This window comes from Rhincodon typus, chromosome 12, assembly GCF_021869965.1.
Source record: "Rhincodon typus isolate 14 chromosome 12, sRhiTyp1.1, whole genome shotgun sequence".
NCBI lineage: Eukaryota > Metazoa > Chordata > Chondrichthyes > Orectolobiformes > Rhincodontidae > Rhincodon > Rhincodon typus.
In genome coordinates, this window is record NC_063343.1 from 66,009,917 (window position 1) to 66,028,356 (window position 18,440).

Consider the following 18,440-nt stretch of genomic DNA (forward strand, 5'->3'; position numbering starts at 1 on the left):
AGAGGAAGGGGTGAAGGGGAGAGGGGGAGGAAGGGGGATGGGAGTAAGGGGGGACGGGGGACCCGTGAGAGAAGGGAGGGGGGCCGGGAGCTTTCTGCTGAATACAAGGACACTGCCTCCATCTTCACTCCACTATGGGTCACGTGCTTTTCTCTCCCATTGTATGACCCGTTGTATGTCAGACCTAAATTGCTGCTTCTTAACAAATTTCATAAATAATCTAAAAATTCCTAATGAATGGCCAACTTCCTAGATTAGACAGTTAGGTCATTGTTCCCCAAAATCCAACTGTAAGGAGCTGGAACTCAGGCTGTGACAGAGAATGCGAGTGTGAAGGCAACAGTGAGTGTGACAGAGAATGCAAGTGTGACGGTGACAGTGAGAGTGTGACAGAGGGATGAGAGAGTGTGTGACAGAGAATGCGAGTGTGAGGGTGACAGAGAATGCGAGTGTGAGGGTGACAGAGAGTGTGTGACAGAGAATGCGAGTGAGAGTGTGACAGAGAGTGCGAGTGTGAGGGTGACAGGGAGTGTGAGGGTGACAGTGAGTGTGACAGAGAATGCGAGTGTGAGGGTGACAGTGAGTGTGACAGAGAATGCGAGTGTGAGGGTGACAGTGAGTGTGACAGAGAATGCGAGTGTGAAGGTGACAGTGAGTGTGTGACAGAGGGATGAGAGAGTGTGAGACAGAATGTGAGTGTGACAGAAGGTGAGTGAGAGAGTGAGAGTGATAAAGAGTGTGACAGAGAGAGGGATGATATCGGAGTGGGAGATGGTAATGGAGACAATGACACAGAGAGGGATTTGATCAAATATTGAATTCTATCTGGTCTTAACAGTAAGATTTCTATAGCACCGCCCAGTGTGGTCTGATCAGAAGGGTGTGCTGCAGTGTAACTGTTCCTAGATCAGCTCCAATGATAAACCTGGGCTCCAGCCTCTCTGACCAAACAGTAATCATCCACTTTGCTGGATTGCCTGGCTCTCTCACTGTCTTTCTCTTTCACCAGAAACGTCAAAGCTAAATTTAGACTCTGCTCCAAGCATCCTATGCTGAGCTGTTCTGTCTGGAGCCAAAAGCCAATCAAATCGAATTTGAGAGTTGCAGCTGTGAAAAGGGAATTCAGGAAGCAAATGAACAGTTCCAGATTCATCACCCTCCCTCTCTTTCTGTGTGCTGTTATCCACATTTTAATATATTATGAAACCAAGGTGACAGGTTAAACAGATGGGCCTAGACAAAGCTAATGAAACAGAATAGGAACCAGAGATCAAGTGAGGCAAAGTATGGGTTTTTGCCAGGCTTTGGGTGAGCGAAGGAAGAGGACATTTGGGACGTTTTAGAAAATATTTTGGCCTCAATCCATCAGTGTCAGCAGGTTGTGGCTCAATGGGGAGCACTAACTTAGAGCCAGAAGGCTGCATGTTCAAACCTTAGTTAGTCCAGAGACACGAGGATAATGATTCAGGCTGTCGGCCCAGCGTAGCACAGGAACACTACACCATCAGAAATACTTTTTATTGATGAACTGCTGGCCTACCCTTCCAGGCAAATAGAACATAAAAATCCTACAGCATGGGCAGCACGGTGGCTCAACGGTTAGCACTGCTGCCTCACAGCACCAACGGCCTGTGTTCAATTCCACCCTCGGGTGACTGTCTGTGTGGAGTTAACACATTCTCCCCGTGTCTGTGTGGGTTTCCTCCGGGTGCTCCGGTTTCCTCCCACAGTCCAAAGATGTGCAAATTAGGGTGGATTGGCCATGCTAAATTGCCCGTAGTGTTCAGGGATGTGCAGGCTGGGTGGGTTAACCCTGTATTTCCCATGGCTACAGGGATAGCATGGGATGCTCTTTGGACAGTTGGTGTGGGCTTGATGAACCGAATGATCTGTTTTTTGCACTGTAGTCATTCTGTGATCCCATGATATGGGCTAAAGGCAGGTATGTAGAGTTAGGCAGCAGATAAGCCATGATCTCAATGAATGGGAGGAACAGGCCTTGAGAGGCTGAATGGCCTTCTCTGTTCCGATGTAAAAGGACCAGATTATCACATTGCTGCTTGTGGGAGCTTGCTGTGAGCAAATTGGCTGCTGTAGCCCGCTGAGTTACTGCCATGATGTAGAGGTGCCAGTGTTGGACTGGGGTCAACAAGGTCAAAAATCACATGACACCAAGTTATAGTCCAACAGGTTTATTCTTCAGGAGCGAGGCTCTGAAAGCTTGTGTTTTCAAATAAACCCATTGGACTATAACCTGGTGTCGTGTGACTTCTGAGCTGAGTTACAGCTGTCACTACATCTCAACAGACACAAAGTGCTTCGGGGAATGCTGAGGTCATGAAAGATGCTTTACAAATTGTCTCTGTCACTTTTGAAGCAATTATTAAATCAGTCGCCCATTCCAGTTCCCAGGAGCCAGCCATTTTTTCCTTTTTAAGTATTTATCCAATTCTCTACATAAGGTAAAATTGAAATTGCTTCTCCTTCCCTTTTCAGTCAGCTCCTTCCAGATCACAACAACACAGCGGCAGCAAAAAAAAGCAGTCTCCTCGTTGGCAAAAGAACCAAGACAATCACCTGAATGTTTCTAAGTTCAGTGTCTAAGTCCCTGTCCTTTGGTTACCAGCCCCAACTGCCAGTAGAAACGGCTTTTCCTTATTCACTCGCTGAAAACCTTCAATGATTTTGAACATCTTTATTAAGTCTCCACTTAATGTATTCTGCTGTAAGAAAAACATTTCCATTTCATCGTCTCACCATGTAACTAAATCCTGGAGCCATGCCCATTACTCTCAGCTTCACCCACTCAAAAGCTCTGACATTCTTCTCAAAAGGTGGTGGCCAGAACACTCTCGTTTTTATTTTTTCCACAGGATCTGGACGTTTGTTGCCCATTCCCAACTGGCCTTGCCCTTAGCGGTTGGTTTGGTCATTTTCAGAGAGCAAATAAGAGTTAACCATGATGTTGTGGACCATGTGTAGGCCAGACCAGATAAGGAGGGAAGATTTCCTTCCCTGAAGGACAAGAGTGAACCAGATGAGTTTTTATGACAATCGATGATCATGGTCACTTTCTCTGAGACTAGCTTTCAATTGCAGCTTTTAGGTAACTGAATTTAAATCACATCGGCTGATTTGTTAAGATTTGAACCCAGAGCCAACAGCCTTTAGTCCAGCTAACTACACCACCATCTCCTCCGTGACCTGAAAGGGTAACCAAGGGTCACAGAATCACACAGTTGTTACAATGCAGAAAGAGGCCATTTGGCCCATTGCGTCTGCATCGATAGATTTTACCGATTCATGAAGATTTAATAAAACGCCCTTGCTCATATGGCACCTTTTGAGGTGCAATAGGTAGTGTCCCTGCCTCTGGGCCAGGAGCTCTTGGCTCAGTTCTCACCTCAGGGCTCAATGGCCATGGAAGATGCACTCATAACTTGGCCAAGAAAGGTTTAGAATCAACTTGCAAATCCTTCGAACACACGCCAATGACCAGTGCCAACAGCTGCAGAGATCCCTGGTCAGCCATGTGATGGCTTCAGTTATTCAGGCCATTGGTGAGACTATATCTGTAGGACTGAATTGGTCACATTATTTAAGTAAGCATGTCCATGAGTTGAAAGAAGTTCATAGTGTTATCAGCCTTACACTTGGAATGGATGGGTCGTTATATGAAGAAAGATTGCATGTAAAGCATACAGCACAGAACCAGACCCTTCAGCCCAACTCACCCATGCCGACCAGATTTCCTGAACTGAACTAGTTCCATTTCCCTGCGTTCGGCCCATATCCCTCTAAACCTTTCCTAAGTATGTACCTATCCAAATGCCTTTTAAATGTTGTAATTGTACCAGTCTCCAGCACTTCCTCTGGCAGCTCATTCCATACATGCACCACCCTCTGTGTGAAAAATTTGCCCCTCAGGTCCCTTTTCAATCTTTCCCCCCTCACCTTAAACCTATGCCTCTAGTTTTGGACTCCCCTATCCTGGTGAAAAGACCTTGGCTACTGACCTTAAATCTACAGTCTTTGTGATTTTATAGTCCTCTATAAAGTCAACCCTCAGCCTCCTATGCTCCAGGGATAAATGTCCCAGCCTATCCAGCCTTTCTTTATAACTCAAGCCTTCCAGTCTCGGTAACATCGTTGTGAATCTGTTTTGCACCCTTTGCAGTCTAATAACATCCTTCCTATAGCAGGGCAATTGGAATTGAATACAGTACTCCAAATGTGGCCTTAGCAATGTCTTGTACAGCTGTAACATGACATCCCAACTCCTGTACCCAATGCTCTGACCAATGAAGGCAAGTGTGCCAAACGCATTTTAGCAATAGGACAGGCTAAACTTGTATCCATTGTTGCTTCAAAAAGTAAGAGTTGACTTCAGTGATATATCTAAGATGCTGAGGGGTCTTAACAGAGTAGATGTGGAGAGGATGATTCCACTTACAGGAGAATCCAGGACTAGGGGTCACTCATGGAAAACAGAAATGAAGAAAAATTTGTTCTCTGAGAAGATCATGAGTCTTTCGAACTCTCATCATCAAAAGGTGGTAGAAACAGATTCTTTGCATATTTTAAGGCAGAGGTGGCTAGATTCTTGGTAAGTAAGAGCAGAGGGACAAAAGGTGATCGGTGGTAGATGAGAATGTAGATTTGAGGTTACAATCAGATCAGCCATGATTTTATTAATTGGGGGAGTAGCCTTGATGGGCTGAATGGCCTATTCCCACTGCTTTTTCATACATTTGTTTAAATGGAGCACCCACCGTCACTATCTAGAGCAACAGCTTATAACAGGCATATGCATGCAGTTGGCAGAGCAACTCCAACTCCCCAAGTGAACAATAACCAACAGCTTGTTTTTCCACTTGGATTTCAAATAGCTTTCAACGACCCTCTAAGACTTGTGCCACCTTGAAGATTTGTGTATTGAAACCTCTCAGGCTCTACACTCCAGTATTCCCGATCATAATGTTTATTTAATATTGTCACTCCTCATTCTCCTGGCCAAGGGCAAATCAGCTTACAATTTTCCACCTGCCCATTTTTTTTTTATTCATTTGCAGGATGAGGGCATCGCTGGCTAAGGCAGCATTTATTGCCCATCCCTAAATCTCAGAGGGCAGCTAAGAGTCAAACACATTGCTGTGTGTCTGGAGTCACATGTAGGCCAGACCAGGTAAAGATGGCAGTTTCCTTCCCTAAAGGACATTAAGTGAACCTGATGGGTTGTTCCTGGCAATCGACAATAGATTCACAGTCACGATTCTTAATTCAGATTTTTTTTTGTTGAATTCAAATTCCACCATCTGCCAAGGTTGGATTTGAACCCAGGTCCCCAGAACATTAACTGGAGTCTCTGAGTTAAAAGTCCAGCAATAATACCACTAGGCCATTGCCTCCCCACCAACCATGTCACCAGCTTGTCAGTGTCCTCCTGGCATCTGTTACCAACCTCAGCAATGTTCTGTCTCACTTTGCAAACTTTGACATTATGGTCCCATATGGAGAGCCCTAAGTTCAGGTCAGCATGCTGTATAATAGAATCAATGATCCCAATATCAAACTCTGAGGAACATCACAGAATACTTCCACCAGACTGAAAAACAATACCCACCATAACTCTCTGGGCCTTAGAGCCAGACTGTTGTATAAGATAACAGTGCTAAAGGGATTAACGTTCATGTTACTTGGATTTCACCCATTTTACTGCTGTCACACTCAGTCTGTGGGTGGGCAGAAGGAGTTCTACTCCAGCTTTCAGAGGGAGCAGACAGATTTGTAAAAGCTCCCTAACATCCTTGTTGATACGCCTCATGTAATTGTATTTGTACTAATTGCTATCATGCAATAAACTTTCTTAGAGTCAAACAATCATACAGACATACAGCACAGAAACTGACCCTTCGGTCCAACTAGTCCATGCCAACCATAATCCCAAACGAAATTAGTCCCACCTGCCTGCTCCTGGCCCATATCCCTCCAAACATTTCTTATTCATGTACTTATCCAAATGTCTTTTAAACGTTGTAATTGTACCCACATCCACCACTTCCTCTGGAAGTTCATTCCACGCATGAACCACTGTCTCTGTCTAAAAAATTGCCCCTCATGTCTTTTTTACATCTTTCTCCACTCACCTTAAAAATATGCCCCCCTGGTCTTGAAATCCGTCACCCTAGGGAAAAGACACTTGCTATTCGCCTGTTCTATACCCTTCATGGTTTTATAAACCTCTACAAGGTCACCCCTCAGCCTCCTACGCTCCGGTGAAAAAAGTCCCAGCCTATCCAGCCTCGTTATCTAAAAACAGAGCCTCTACTGTAGGTCGTCTATGTATGCTCTACCACTAATCACTAGATAGACCCAAGACAAGGCAAAAACAAAGGAGGGTTGGTGACAGCAATAGCTACCTCAAACAACCCTTACCCAGTCCCACATACTGGTAAAACTAAACAACAAAAGGTACCAGAAGGGGTCATCTCGGACAATAAACAGACAGAAGGCAGCAAGCCACAGACCACGAAGTCCCACAGCATCTTTTTCCATTAGCAAAACAGAAAGGGTCAAATATAGCTCAACATTAGTGATGGATAAGGCAGGTCCCCAGGGACTACCACTGAGATTAAACCTACACTCTCAGCACCATTCGGAACCAAACCAGGTCCCCCCCACTGACATTCACCAGCCCTACAGTGCCTCAAGCTTCAACTGTATTAATCTATTTATGGTATTGTAACAAATTTCATTAAAATTTTATCAAAGAGCTTTTTAAAATTCACAATTACAAAATCAGCTGTCACTCAAACTAACCTTGAGAAATCAGAAAGCAACGTCAGCACGACATCACAATCAACACAGAGATAGGGAGAGGGAGAGAGAGAGAGAGAGAGAGAGAGAGAGGAGAGAGAGAGAGAGGAGAGAGAGAGAGACACGAGGGGAGAGAGAGATGTGGAGAAGAGGAGAGAAAAGGGAGAGAGAGAGGGTGGGAGGTGATACAGAGGGGGAGAAAAAGGGTGGGATGTGAGAAAAAGAGAGAGCGGCGCGAGAGAAAGTGGGGGAGAAAGAGGTGGGAGAGAGGAGAGAAGGGTGGGGAGAGAGAGAGAGGGTAGGGGTGATAGAGAGGGAGAGCAAAAGGGTGAGAGGAGAAAGAGAGAAGAGATAGAACGGGGAGAAAAGAGGGAAAGAGGCGGTGGGGGCCTTGAGAGAAAAGGAGAGGGAAAAGAATGACGGGGAAAGAAAGTTAGGGAGAGAGAGATGGGGACGAGAGAGGGTGAGAGAGAGAGGGAAGAGAGGGATGGGGGATGAGAGAAGGAGAGTGGGGTTGGAGGGGACAGGGAGAGAAAGGATGGGGAAAGAAAGGTTAGAGGGAGAGAGGGAAGGAAAAGAGAGAGGGAAAGAGAGTCAGTAAGAGATAGTTGTGAAGGAAAAGAGAGTGGAGAGGGAGAAACAAAAGAAAGAACGGGTGGGCAGGAGAGAGAGTAAAGGGGCACAAAAAAAAAGGAAATGGGGAAGGAAAGGGGTATGAGAGGGAAAAAGGGAAGGTGGGGGAGGGAAGAGGGAGAAGGGGATGAGAGACAGAAGGGGGTGAGGAGAGGGCAAAAAATGGGGGAAAGAGAGGAGAGAGAGAAAGAGTGAGTTGGAGAAAGAGATGTGGGAGGCAAGGTTGAGGTTTGGAGGACAGAAAGAGGGACAAGAGGGGGAAAAAATCGAGAGAGAGAGGTGGGAAAGAGAGAATGAGAGTGACAGAGAGGGGAAAGTGTGTCATGGAAGAGAGAGTGAGAGAGAGAGAGAGTTGGCATTATGTATAAAGAGACAGAAGAAACAGAAAGGAGGTTAAGGTAAGTATACTGCTAAACTCTTAATTTAATCTAAATTAATCAACTCTAAAATAAGACTTCATCGATTCACTACCATAAAAAATAAAAAGTAAAGCTGATTTAATAATTTATCAAGTAATAAAAGGGTGATGCAGAGGCACTGGCCATTATCTTAGAATGTTGCCAGAGAACTGGAGAATTACAAATACTGAAATATACTCTTGTTGTAAAAAGGTGCAAGGATATGCACAGCAACCATAGGCTAGTTTATCTCGGCAGTGCAGAACCTGTGAGAAACAATAAATCAGGAAAAAAATTAACGTTCACTTCAGCGAATGCAAACTAATGAAGGAAAGCCAGCATGGATTTTTTTTTAAAAGGTAAATAATATTTGACTATCGCTGGAGTTTTTAGATAAGGTGTCAGAGCAGATGGATGAGGATAAGGCAGTTGATGTAGTGTACACAGACTTTCAAAAGGCATTTAATAAAGGACCATATATCGCACTCGTGAGGAAAGTCGTAGCAATATGAACTTGTGCCCGAGTGACAGGGAACGAAGGGTAGTTTTTTTGAAATAAGAACAGGACGTGCTGGAGAAAGTCAGCAGGTCTGGCAGCATCTGTTGGGGACAGGAACAGAGTTCACATTTTGAGTCAGTTTGACTCTTGTTTGGAATTGAAAGGAGCTGGAAAATGATCGTTTTAATGCTATTATCAGAGGGGCAGGAGGAGCGGGCGGAACAGATTGAGAGAGTGCCCAGAATAAAAGACAAGGTAGTGTTAATGGCAGTAAAGGAGCGATAGAGATGTCATATAGGTGTAAATAATAAGTGTGAATAGAGGAAAATAGGCCTGCTCTGTGGAGAGCAAAGCTAACAAAACATAAATGGGGCCAGGGGAGGGTGGTGGATGTAAGAAACATTTTTTTCTTCTTTATTCATTCATGGGATGAGGGCATTACTTACTGGCCAGGCAGCATTTATTGCCCATCCCTAATTTCCCAGAGGGCAGTTAAGAGCCAACCACATTGCTGTGGGTCTGGAGTCACATGTAGGCCAGACCAGGTGAGGATGGCAGATTTCCTTCCCTGAAGGACAGTAGTGAACCAGATGGGTTTTTCCCCTGACAATGGACAATGAATTCACAGTTATCATTAGATTCTTAATTCCAGATATTTATTGAATTCAAATTCCACTACCTGCCATGATGGGATTCAAACCCAGGTCCCCAGGATGTTATCTGGGTCCCTGGATTAACAGTCCAATGATAATACCACTAGGCCATTCCCTCCCCATTCAGGGAAGAGGTCATACATTGAAATTGTGAAAATCATTATTGAGTCTTAGACACAAAAACAAGAAGTACCAGGAGTAGGCCATTCAGCCCTTCAACATTGCTCCACTATCCAATGAAATTGTGGTTGATCATCTGACTCACTCCCCTGCTCCCGCTTCCTCCCATACCCACATTCCCTTTAGCCCTAAAACTATATCTAACTCCTTCCCGAAAACATTCAAAGTTTTGTCCTGAACCACTTTCTGTGGTAGAGAATTCCACAGGCTCACCATTCTCTGGGTGAAGGTACTTTTCCTCATCTCAGACATAAATGGCCTTCCCCATATCCTTAAACTGTCACTCTTGGTCCTGGACTCCCTGATCATCAAGGACATCCTTCCTGTGTTTACTCTGTCTGGTCCTAAGAACATAAGAACTAGGAGCAGGAGTAGGCCATCCGGTCCCTTGAGCCTGCCCCGCCATTTAATAAGATCATGGCTGATCTTGTTGAGACTCAGCTCCACTTACCCTCCCACTCACCATAACCCTTAATTCCTTTACTGTTCAAAAATTTATCTAGCCTTGCCTTAAAAACATTCAGCGAGGAAGCTTCAACCACTTCACTGGGCAGGGAATTCCACAGATTCACAACCCTTTGGGTGAAGAAGTTCCTCCTGACCTCAGTCCTACATCTGCTTCCCTTTATTTTGAGGCGATGCCCTCTAGTCCTAGTTTCACTTGCTAGCAGAAACAACCTCCCTGCCTCCACCTTATCTATTCCGTTCATAATCTTATATGTTTCCATAAGATCTCCCCTCATTTTTCTGAATTCCAATGAGTATAATCCCAGTCTACTCAGTCTATCCTCATAATCCAACCCTCTCAACTCTGGAATCAACCGAGTGAATCTTCTCTGCACCCCCTCCAGTGCTAGTATATCCCTTCTCAAGTAAGGAGACCAAAACTGCACACAGTACTCCAGGTGTGGCCTCACCAGGACCCTATACAGCTGCAGCATAGCCTCCCTGTTTTTAAACTCCATCCCTCGAGCAATGGCAGACAAAATTCCATTTGCCTTTTTAATTACCTGCTGCACCTGCAATCCCACCTTCAGCGATTCATGCACAAGGACACTCAAGTCCCTTTGCACAGCAGCGTGCTGCAATTTTTTACCATTTAAAACATAGTCCATTTTGCTGGTATTCCTACCAAAATGGATGACCTCACATTTATCAACATTGTACTCCATCTGCCAGACCTTTGCCCACTCACTTAGACTATCTATATCCCTCTGCAGACTTTCAGTGTCTTCTGCACACTTTGCTCTACCACTCACCTTAGTGTCATCTGCAAATTTTGACACACCACACTTAGTCCCCAACTCCAAATCATCTATGTAAGTTGTAAACAATTGCGGTCCCAACACTGATCCCTCAGGCATACCACTAGCCACTGACCGCCAACCAGAAAAACACCCATTTACCCCTACTCTTTGCTTTCTATTGGTCAACCAATCCTCTATCCATGACAAATACATTACCTGTAATACCGTGCAACTTTATCTTATGTAGCAGCCTTTGGTGTGGCACCTTGTCAAATGCCTTCTGGAAATCCAGATACACCACATCCACAGGTTCCCCATTGTCCACCATTCAAGTAATGTCCTCAAAGAATTCCACCAAATTAGTTAAACATGACCTACCCTTCATGAATCCATCTGGGTGTTCCCAATGGGACAATTTATATCCAGATGTCTTGCTATTTCTTCCTTAATGGTAGATTCAAGCATTTTCCCCACTACCGAAGTTAAGCTAACTGGCCTATAGTTACCTGCTTTTTGTCTACTTCCTTTTTTAAAGGAAGTCCTGTTAGAATTGTCACAACCCTTTGGGTCCTGTTAGAATTGTTTTTAGATTCTATTACAGCCTCCCCCCACTTCCTCGTAGTTCTTTCCTTTGGATTGGAGGAACATTTCCAGTCAACTTCCCCAGGGGTCAGATCCCTGGGATGTCTATATTAATTACCTAAACTCTGGAGTACAAATTTCAAAATTTGCAGATAACAACATTTGCAAATATTGCAAACTATGAGGGGCTAGTGGAATGGGCAACAAGTGGTAGATGAAATTTAATATGGATAAGTGTTAAGTGGTTAGGAAGAACCACTTAGGAAGAATTTTGGTGGGAAGAACATGGAGAGGCATTATAAAATTTCAGGAACAATTGTAAAGGGGGCACCAGAATAGAATGACCTGCGAGTGTCTTTGTGCATAAATAAACAAATAATACAGTCATACAGCACAGAAACCGACACTCGGTCCAACTGGTTCATGCTGAACATAATCCTGAACTTAAGTAGTCCCACCTGCCTGCCAAACCTTTCCCATTCATGGACCTATCCAAATGTCTTTTAAACATTGTAACTGTACCCACATCCACCATTTCATCTGGAATTTCATTCCGCACACGAACCACCCTCTGTCTAAAAAACTTACCCCTCAAGTCTTTTGCAAAATTTCTCTCCTCTCACCTTAAAAATGTGCCCCCTAGTCTTCAAATCTCCCACCCTAGGGAAAAGACCCCTACCATTAATCCTATCTTTACCCCTCATGATTTGATTAATTAATTAATTTGCTGTGACAACACTGGTAATCTGAAAGTTCTGATGTAAGCTCAGACCCCTGGAATGTTAACTCTGTTTCTCTTTCCAAAGGTACTGTCAGATCGGCTTTTTCTGAAAGTACTTTCAAAGTGTACTCACTGTTATAGCTGTCATACTTCACTGACAAAGCAGATAGGGAATCAAGACCCACTATTCCCTCATTGGAACAAAAGTTCAAGATTTTATCAAAGTTCACCAAATTCCCCAATTTATTTGGCTTTCTTTGACCTACATTAACAGAAAGCACAACTAGATTTCTGGACTTAACAGAATAGAAATTAACAGGTTCTATCTACAGGGAAACAACTATGTCCTGTCCACATGTAACTCCACTAGTTAAAACTCTAGTGAATAAATATTAACTAGGACAAAAACAGAGATCTCCCCTCTATTTAAAGACACATGAATCCATTTTTAACAACCCCTACACACACATACAGACAGACACAGACAGATAAGAATATATTTGTGTTATGGGTACAATAAAAAACCTGTAAACGCAGTTCAATGGTCCTGTCTATAGGGTTTGCTGAAATAATCCTCTTATTTGTCAGAACTTTCTGTTCATTGATCTCTCTCTCTCTCACCAGGCATTTTCTATTTCCTTACATGAGGCACAGACCAACTGGTTCACATATTACAAAGTCTCTTATTGGTTAAAGGCTACAACTTACAGTGCTTGGTGAGGGAAAATAAACTTGCTGTCTTTAGGCTTTAGCTTTTTGATACTGCACAAAAAAAGATACCACCTCCCCTTCCAGAGGCTTCTGGCTGTATTGTTCACACCCACACGTTGTTTAGCTACCGAGAGCCAATCACATCATTGTCGCCAGGCAGAAGGCCTATGTTGTCGATGATCGGTCATTCACTCCATAAATCAATTAGTTACTTGCTGTGTCTGAATCCCACTTTGTATACATCCCCTGGTGCCAATTCATCTGAACTTGCCCCACTAATCTTTTCCTCAGGGTAGGGGAGTCCAAAACTAGAGGGCATAGGTTTGAGGTGAGAGTGGAAAGATTTTAAAGGGGCAGAAGGGGCAACTTTTTCACACAGAGAGTGGTGTGTGTAAGGAATGAGCTGGTAACATTTAAAAGACATCTGGATGGGTACATGAATAGGAAGGGTTTCGAAGGATATGGGGCAAATGCTGGCAAATGGGACTAGATTAATTTAGGATATCAGGTCAGCATGGATGAGTTGGACCGAAGGGTCTGTTTCTGTGCTGTACAACTCTATGATTGAACAAACAACAGTGTACATAGCACTTACAAATAAGTGTCAGTGGCTTGCTTTCAAAAACTGCAGTAATCCCTTACACAATCCTTGGTTCTTTCTCAGTCCTATCTCCATTTCAGTCCACAATCCAAAATACAAAGATGTGGACTTTATGTGATAAAATAAGTGACCAGATCCTCTGTTTTACAGTAAGACCATAAAATATAGGAGCAGAATTAGGCCATTTAGCCCAGTGAGTCTGCTCCACCATTCAATCATGACTGATACATTTCTCAGTCCCATTCTCCTGCAAGCTACAATGCCCCTACTAATCTATCCTATCTATCTATCTAGATGGAACCTATCTATCTCTGTCTTAAAGACAATCAATGATTTGACTTTCACAGCACTCTAAAGCAATGACTTCAACAGATTCACCACGCTCTGGCTGAAGAAATTCCTCTTCATCTCAGTTCTGAAGGGTTGTACCTACAGCCTGAGGCTGTGCCCCAGTGGATAAATATTAACTCAGACAAAAGGACTTAAAGACACTTAAAGAAACACAGAATCATCACAGTGAAGAAGGAATCTATTCAGCCCTATGTCACTGCTGCTTCTTGGAAAGAATTATCCAAATAGACCTCTTTCCTCTCCACAGCCTGACAATGATTCTCTCTTTTGTAATCAGATTATTTTTTGAAGTTATTACTGCATCTGCTTTCATCATTCTTTGAAAAAACTATCTGCACTAAAAATGATTTATGGATCTTGTCTCTGATTCTTTCAGTAAACTCCTTAAACCCAACTCCCAGCTAGCTTGGGAACTTTTTGCCAATGGAAATAATTTCTGCTTACTTTTCCTATTGAAACAAGATTTTGAATTCTGTCAAATCTGGCCATAACCATAAACAGAAATAGCTGGAGAAACTCAGCAGGTCTGGAAGAATCTGTGGAGAGAAAGCAGAGTTAACATTTTGGGTCCAGTGACCCTTCTTCAGAAACAAGGCAAAATCATTTTTCTGTCCAGAAAACAACAATTCCAATTTCTTCAGTCTTTCCACATACTGCACATCCCTGGACACTATGGGTACGTTAGCATGGCAAACCCACCTAACCTTCACATCTGTGAAGACTGTGGGAGGAAACCGGAGCACCCAGAGGAAACCCGTGCAGACACGGGGAGAATGTGCAAACTCCACACAGATAGCTGAAGCTGGAATCGAATCCAGATCTCTGGCGCTGTGAGGCAGCAGTGATAACCATCATGCCACCCTTGCAGCTACCATTTTGTGGGAGAGCTGTGCATCTGGTATCAGTGGCCAGTTCATCACAGAGCATGTCTTTGCAAATGCAGCCATGATCCATGGGACTGATGTGACCCAGCGAGCACAGTCCTCATAGTGTGAAGGGAGCAAACACACTGAGCTCCCTGCACACTGCTTTACCTCCATATCCACACATTCACAGAACTGTTAGAGCTCAGGAGGAGGCCATTTGGCCCAACTGTGCATCAGCTCTTCAAACAAGCACCATTGCCTTGTGCCAACTTCCTGCTTTCTCCCCATACCAGTGCCCATTATTTCTATCCAAATAATCAGCCAACACCCTCTTGAATGCCTCTATGGAACCTGCCACCAAAACATTTCAAGGTAGTGCATTCCAAATCTGAACTAAAAGGTAAAATCGCTATTGTCCAACCTGACAATAGGGCTGCTCTCTCATTAGAGAGAGACAGAGGAGACTGGTGGTGGTTTAACCTGAGGGTCACCACACCTCAGGCGGGGGGGGCAGGGTGGCGGGGGGAGGAAGAGGTTTAGAAGGAAAATCCTTCACGGAAACATGAGCCACTGCAGAAATTGGACCCATTCATTTGGCATCACTCTGCACCAACTAAGCTAACCAACCCTAACTAACTCACTGAGCGAAAGTGAAAATCTTTTTTTCACATCACCCTTCCTGTTTTGCATGCCACTTTAAACCTATGACCCTCTCGTTCTTGTTCCTTCTATGAATGGGAACAGCTTCACCCTATCTACTCTATTCAGTCCTGCTCATGATTTTGAAACCTCCATCAGATCTCCTCTCAGCCTTTCTCTCTCCAAGGAGAATAGTCCCAACTTTGTCAATCTATCCTCATCACTGAATTTTCTCATTTCTGGAACTAATCCTGCAAATTGCTTTGGTAGTCTCTCCCATGCATTCATGTTGGTACATTTTGGCTTAACTTATGTGAACAGCTCCAGAGTGAACTTGTCAGTGCTGATGGGAGGTAGAGATTCTCCCCACCTGGCCCATAGCTACAGATAATTGGTATCAGGAAGCCCAAACTCCTTACAGGCCTGGGAGAACCCATCCACAAAGCGAAGCTCACAGAGCGTTGTGTTTAATTGCGAGGTGAATTTAATGCAAGAGTAGGGAGGTTATGCTTCAGTTACACAGAGCATTGGTGAGACAGCACTCTGAGCACTGTGTACACTACTGGTCACCGTACTTATGGAAAGATGTTGATGCATTGGAAGCAATTCATAGAAAGTTTACTACACTATTAACCTGGAATGAGCAGATTTCCTTATTTAAAAAAAATCTAGCCCTATATCCTCTGGTGTTTGAAAGAGTCATAGAATCTTCCTACAGTGTGAAAACAAGCCATTCAGCCCATTGAGTCCACACCAACCCTCCAAAGAGCATCCCACCCAGACCCAACCTCCTGCCCTATTCCTGTTGCTCCATATTTACCATGGCTAATCCACCTAATGTGCACATCTCTGGACACTATGAACAATTTAGCATAGACAACCCAACTAACCTGCACATCTTTGGACTGTGGGAGGAAAATCACACAGAGAAGAACATACAAACTCCACACAGACAGTCGCCCGAGGGTGGAATCAAACCCAGGTCCCTGGCGCTGTGAGGCAGCAGTGCTAACCACTGAGTCACCTCTTGAAGGAGAATCGAGAACTAGGAAGTCATAGTTTAAATTTAAGGGGCTGCCGATTCAAGACAGAGATGAGGAAATAGTTTTGCTCTTTGAGGGTGGCGAGTCTTTCGAATTCACTTCCTCAAAAGGCAGAGTCTTTAAATATTTTTAAGGCACAGGTACAAAGATTCTTGATTACCAAAGGCGGGTGAAAGGTTATGCAGGAATGTTGAGGTTAAAGTCAGATCAGCCTTGGTCTTATTGAACGGTGGAGGAGGCTCGAAGGGCTGAGTGGCCTACTCTTGTTTGTTCGTGCACATTGCTGCCAGTGAGCTTCAGCATGGCATGGCACCACAGTGCCATCAGTGATACCAAGTTGCCAACTCATATTTCGGTCTTGGCATGCAGTCTCACCAAGTTGATGAGCTAGCTGTCAAATCTGGCAAACCAGTAAACATGTTCACTTGAGACGCAAAATATGCCAAACTGAGCTGGTGCCAGGATGCAGGCCAGCTTTACACAGCCGCCCATCTTGAAATTCTCTGATGCTGACCCGTTGTAACTGGTATTACATCATCCATACATTCACCCTTATCACCAGTTTGCTCCGATCCTCCTCGCGGTCTCCTACCTTTCGGAGTTACAAACTCTGAAATTAGCCCTTGTACGCCCAAGTCCAGATTATTAACATATTTCTCAAATAGCTGCTTCTTTGAAAACAACTCTTTTCAGTTGATTGCGAGGTCAGAGGGCACCCCAGTTTAATGTCACATACACAGGGTGACACTTGCCCAGTGCAAACACTGGTTGTGCCAGCCAAGGTTTCCTGCTGAAATCTCTGCTGTAGGACTTGAACTCCCGGCCTTCCGAGTGAGAAACAAGAAATACACATCTATCCTGCAGATCGTTGTAACTTCGGCAGGATTAATCCAGAGAAAGCACAAGGGGCTGGGTCATAGCAGATTGACTAATTACCAACACAAGGTGCAATCAGGAAAGGGTGAGCTAGGGTCTTTAACCGTAGCTTTTTATCCCCTCAAATCCTCTCATTCTCATTCCCCACGAAACATGGCTGATTCTCACAATACAATAAACTGATCGCCCTTTACTAAATCTACAGTATTGCTGTTCACTGACCATGTTCACTGAATTTCTAGAAGGATCAATGGACACCAGTCAGGAATAGGGAACAAGGCCATTCAGCCCCTCAACTTGGTTCCACCTTTCAATGAGATCATGGCTGATCTACATAGTAGCTCTCAACTACTCGTCCTCAGCTCCTAGCCTCCTGATAAATCGCCCAAAAATCTGTCAGTTGCAGTTTTGAGATTTTCAATTTTTGGGTGTGAGAAGTCGTGGGGTTCCAGATTTCCAAGACCCTTTGAATAAATACTTCCTGATGACACCCCTAAAGGGCCTGGCACTCATGGTATGGTTCTGCCCCCCTTCCTGTCTTGTTCCAGACTCCCCTTCCCCACCCCCACACCCACACTCTACCAAGGGAAACAGTTTCTCTCAATCCACCTGTCAAATCCTTTAATCGTTTTAGCAACTCAATTAGATCATCCCTTGATCTTCTGTACTGGAGGGAATGCCAGTTGAACCAACACAGCCTGGCCTCGTCTTTAACCCCTTCAGCTCCAGAGTAGCAGCTATCTGCTGTCCCACTGCCGACCAGTTCTGACATTGGCACTCACTGTTGTCCATTTTCAGCTAAAACTCGGGCAAGACACTGCTCCTGATTTTAACAAGCACTGGCCTCACCTTCAGCTGCTTGGGCCCTGGACTCGAGCATTTCCTCCCTCAAACCCCAGCCCCCATTTAAGACTTAAAACCTCACTCTTTGACCTAAGCTTATTGGTCACCTGATCTATAAAATATCTCTTTAAGCAGCTGGGTATCAGTACTTTTGGGGGGAGTCTGATATCCCTGCTGGGAAGGGCCTGGGGGAATCGTTCGCCCACGTTCCGGACGCTATATAAATGCAAGCCATTGTTGTTACCAGCTCAGCGCAAGGGGAATCGAAGGCAGGAACGTTGCAGTTCACTTTCAGCTCATTCATGTCAGATGCTGAGCGGCGCCTGCTTCCCGGCTCCGAGCTGATAGCTATCTCCATGCAGGGGTGAAGCAGTCCCGGGACAATGAGGGGATCTCTCCCGCTCAGGAATGTGGTAAAGGCAGAGCATCCCTAAGGAAACAGCGCAGTGCCTTCACGCTGCCATCTCACCCACCGTCATAGTTAACGATGATGATCGCCAGCATGTAGTCCTTTCCCAGCATCGCGGCGGCTGTAGGAGCTTCGCTGCTCTTTCCATAAGCCACCGAGCCCCGGCTTCCTCCTGCTCACTCCCTCCTCCTGCTCACTCCCTCCTCCCTGCTCACACTGTCCCTGCTCCCTGTTCACTCCCTGCTCCCTGCTCCCTGCTCACTCCCTCCTCCTGCTCACTCCGTCCCTGCTCTCTCTCTCTCTCTCCCTGCTCACTCCGTCCCTGCTCTCTCTCTCTCTCCCTGCTCACTCTGTCCCTGCTCTCTCTCTCTC

The 18,440-nt window shown here is 44.7% G+C and overlaps 1 protein-coding gene across 1 annotated transcript in view; it reads right to left on the reverse strand.

Annotated features, from left to right (window-relative positions):
* The window catches only part of LOC109921393 (amyloid-beta A4 precursor protein-binding family B member 3-like), a 78,071-nt gene extending 59,836 nt beyond the window's left edge, over positions 1-18,235 (reverse strand). The window contains exon 1 of the mRNA XM_048603493.1: positions 18,133-18,235. Within this exon, the coding sequence (XP_048459450.1) occupies positions 18,133-18,181 (49 nt within the window). The 5' untranslated portion in view covers positions 18,182-18,235. The remainder of the gene's footprint in view (positions 1-18,132) is intronic.
* Positions 18,236-18,440: the final 205 nt, after the last annotated feature.